General features: G+C 33.8%; 1 protein-coding gene across 1 annotated transcript; it reads right to left on the reverse strand.

Annotated features, from left to right (window-relative positions):
- Positions 1–782: 782 nt before the first annotated feature.
- LOC105570129 (ABC transporter G family member 23-like) lies at positions 783–3,278 on the reverse strand. Its single transcript, XM_012027096.1, has 5 exons — positions 3,272–3,278; positions 2,531–2,671; positions 1,401–1,645; positions 1,033–1,210; positions 783–912 (listed from the first exon to the last, which is right to left on the reverse strand). The coding sequence occupies exons 2-5, from the start codon at positions 2,632–2,634 to the stop codon at positions 804–806; spliced, it is 636 nt and encodes a 211-aa protein (XP_011882486.1). The 5' UTR covers positions 2,635–2,671; positions 3,272–3,278; the 3' UTR covers positions 783–803.
- Positions 3,279–3,911: the final 633 nt, after the last annotated feature.

The following is a 3,911-nucleotide window of genomic DNA, read 5'->3' on the forward strand; positions in this document are numbered from 1 at the left end:
GCCTAACGCGCAGTCGCCACATCGCGGCAGCGAGTGGTACTGGTACTATTCAGGCTAATATGTATCATACACTATTATAAGGGAATTCGTGCAACTAGGGCATTCTTAATAATATCAAAATGGCCCCGATGTGGTAATAGTGGAACCTCCCTTAATTCGTTAAACTAGGGCATTCTTAACAATATTTAATAAAGACCCGACATGACAATAGTAGGGTATCCCTCCAGCAAACACCAAAGTAACAGTTACATAACATCAATATAAATGTAATATAACACATGCCTGTGTTTGCTGGGCCTTTTGAAGAAATCCTGTTATCATCCTTATCAGGGCCTTAAACTGCATGAATTAGCCCTAACAATTTTTTCTCAGAAAATTGTAATTTTTTTCTGTTTTTGGGTGGTTTATGTAAAGACTACCTTAAAGTTTATGCATTTTCTTCTTAAAGTTTGCATATTTTCTCAATATGGAAAAGGTAACTAATGCGCAGTCCGTTTCTTTTATGCCTATGGTTTGTAGAATATGTAATATGACATGTGGACATTGATTGTCAATGAAGTTATACCAATATAGCTATTAGCCTAGTTTACATCGTGTACTTAATATGAATAACAAATAGTAACAACTAATAAACTGGTTCACTCATTAGTCGACTAGTTCAAGTGCTCTATTTCATACGTGGTATCAAGTGCACGATGTAAACCAAGCAATAAAAACATTTCTCCAAAATTTTTGGCGCTTTCTTTAAAACAAAATTTCGCTATTTTTTTAAATATTATTAAGTAAATATTGTTAAGACAAATCTAATGGCAACTCACTTTATTAGCCTTTTTAACCTCTTCGATATAATGCGTCGTCATCAATACGGTGGTGCCTTCCTCCTGTGTTAGTTTGATCAGATAAGCCCAAATGCTGTAAAAAAGAACGTTCAAACATTTTCTTAATATTTATTAAGATATTAATACAAATTTTCTTATATTCTTAATAATTTTGTGCTTATCACGTCTAAAAAAAGGAGCCAATTCTACTTGCTTTTCTCTCAAAATTGGGTCCAAACCTACGGTGGGTTCATCGAGAATTAGAAGTTCGGGCTTATGCATCAGTGCTGCGACAAAGGAAACCCTCCTTCGTTGACCTCCACTCATGTTCTTCACCAACTGATTTGCTGGAGGCAGTTCGAACAATTCCGAGAAAAACCTATGTCTCGTTTCTTGGAAATAACATGGATAAACTGTGGTTGTTTCAAATTGACATAGTAGAATATCTTTCGAGCAAGACAAAATTAGAACCGCTTGAAAGACTTACTTAAAAGTAAAAGTAAAACTTGTCAGAATTTACATGATATTTTGCGCGCAACAACAACAAGTTTTCTTATCCCATGTACCTGTTCGGTATCTTACCGATCTCCTTATCGTCAAGCCCATTGATCCTGCCGAAGTAATAAAGAGCATCGCTTGTAGAAAACAGTTCGACTAAAGAGGTATCCTGCGGCATATAACCCACTCGAGGCCCTGGAATTCCGCAGCCCACACTGCCCGGAGATCCCCCCAAGATCCACATCTCTCCACTGTCGAGATAACGTAATCCGATGATACAGGACAACAGGGTTGTCTTGCCACATCCGCTGGCCCCCAACAGCGTGTATCTGTTTGATGAAAATATTTCGTTTACGAGATACTGCTTGGGCCTATATAAATTTTATATATGTTAGATTACACAAAAATTTTTAATAATTGGAGTACTATTGCAACAGCAAATTCCGGAGACTAAATCAAGTAAAAAAAGTCCTGTGTACTACTTTTCCCTCCGACAAACAGTTATTGAGATATCATAAGCTAAATATTGAAAAAGTTATAAATTTTCTCTTGAATATCTCAAAAAGTATTAAGCAAATAAAAAATGTTTCACACAAAAGTTCATATTAATTGGTAGAAAAAGTTAGTATATTAAACCATAGGGATTTTATTTAAAAAATTGAAGATGACCTTCACGTAATCTTCAAGCAAGTATTCAAGGTTAAATTCATAAAACCATCTCATTTCCCCCTCGAAACCCAACAATATTTGCTGAGGTCATTTTTTGCTAGCCGTCTTCCCCAAAAAGATATATGCGTGGATCATTTAAAATGTGACACCCTATATACTATTCCCCAAAGAGGTTCCTATTTTACAAACGATGACAATTTAAGCAATTGATGAAGGTACTCGTGAAAGAGCGTGATGGCAGATAGTTCAAGCAACTTCTATCAAAAGATGAAGAAAGTAGTATCAGTTATCCATAAAAGACATGTGAGATGTAGGTTCAGGTTTGTGGAACAATATTAAAATTTGCACAAGTAATCTGAAGTATTATATTAATCAGTAGCAATTCAATCTTCACTGCATTGTTTTCTTTCTTATAGCGAGCATCTGGGGTTCTTTTGATAAACTCATGATATTTACGTGCAACCTTATTCGTCTAAACTCTAAACGGAAATTAATAGGAAGAGGAATAATGTTTTGTGTTGACTAGAGAAAGAATGATTACATACACGGAACCGTTTGAAACCGTCATATTCAATCCGTCGAGCACCAACTCTTCTTTCCCATAACGCTTCACAGCGTTCTTTACAACCACCATGTTTTGCTGCAACATTCTGCGTCTGCGAATTGGTGATGTCAGTCCTATCAAACTGTAACAAATGTTTTTTTAGTGATTAGTTTTTTAAAAAGTAGTAAGAATAGAATTCACTAGTCATTTTTAATAGGAAAACATTTTTTGGAATATTATTTTTTATTTTTTAAATTGTAATTTATGTTATTACACATTGACTATTTTATTGCTTTTCGACGCACTGTTGGTATTGGAAAATTTGCGAATATCTTATTGTAACGTGGTGAAACATGATATTGTTTCATTTATATGGTGTTCTCGTGATTAAGTGAATTGGTGGAAGGGCCTGGAAATAAAAAGAAGCAAGTATACTTTCGTTTATGTTTTATATCAATTTTGAAATGCAGAGAACATTAAACGTTGGTTTTAATAAAGTCCAGCCGACATTTTTTCAAAGGATTGAATAATTCAGTGACATACAACTGTTTTTAGTGATAATGCACTGATTGACGTTTAAAGAGTTCCAGGCCCTTCCACCAATTCACTTAATCACGAGAACACCATATAAATAAAACAATATCATGTTTCACCACGTTACAATAAGATATTCGCAAATTTTCCAACATGTGCACTTTTATATAATTAATTAATAATGCATCAATTGTATGCTTGTACATACGTATTATATATACAAAGAGAATGTGTAACGTGTATGTTATACATATATTCTATGTGTCAGAAATCTAGAATCTTGAAATTATTATACGATTATTACAGACATCCTTTATGGAGCTTATTTATAAACAGATACGTTTAATAAATGGACGTAACACTCTCTACTAGTACACGATGACTACTCAATAACGCGGTTTTACTCCGATCGACCTTACGTGTATCTTTTTCTTTTTATCTGTATAAATAGAATTTACGTAACATTTGATAAAACATTTAAGATTCTTAACTCTTCTGTTCTACAATTTAAATGAAGCATCGCTTTGCGTGAGGGTATATTCCGATTATTTAATTGTATGTATATGTAGATGCAAAGATGTATTTAACGTATGCGAAGTATGGTTTTTGCTTTTTTACGTAGAATTGTAATTTGTGAGATATATTGAAAAAAGAAAAATTGCGCATTGAAGACGTCAACATCCTGTTTGTCGCAAAGTAGAACATGAACAAGCTGTAACAGAATTACAAAGTGTGCTCATTAATTGTTATTTAGTATCCTAAATGCGGCCATTTTCGAAATGATAAATCTTAAAAGGTATCATAAGCATAAAGCAATTTCAACACAATTTCGAGAACAAACTTTGTAA

Source organism: Vollenhovia emeryi, unplaced genomic scaffold (genome assembly GCF_000949405.1).
Source record: "Vollenhovia emeryi isolate VEMERY1.0 unplaced genomic scaffold, V.emery_V1.0 DF942114.1, whole genome shotgun sequence".
Classification (NCBI taxonomy): Eukaryota; Metazoa; Arthropoda; class Insecta; order Hymenoptera; family Formicidae; genus Vollenhovia; species Vollenhovia emeryi.

What these genes read in the sequence shown, in the direction of transcription:
- LOC105570129 (XM_012027096.1), bottom strand. Translation starts at nt 2,634, where the DNA reads ATGTTGCAGCAAAACATGGTGGTTGTAAAGAACGCTGTGAAGCGTTAT. An exon ending in GCTTGACGATAAGGAGATCG is followed by an intron (nt 1,211 to 1,400) that starts GTAAGATACCGA and finishes GTTATTTCCAAG; the next exon opens with AAACGAGACATAGGTTTTTC. An exon ending in GACCCAATTTTGAGAGAAAA is followed by an intron (nt 913 to 1,032) that starts GCAAGTAGAATT and finishes TCTTTTTTACAG; the next exon opens with CATTTGGGCTTATCTGATCA.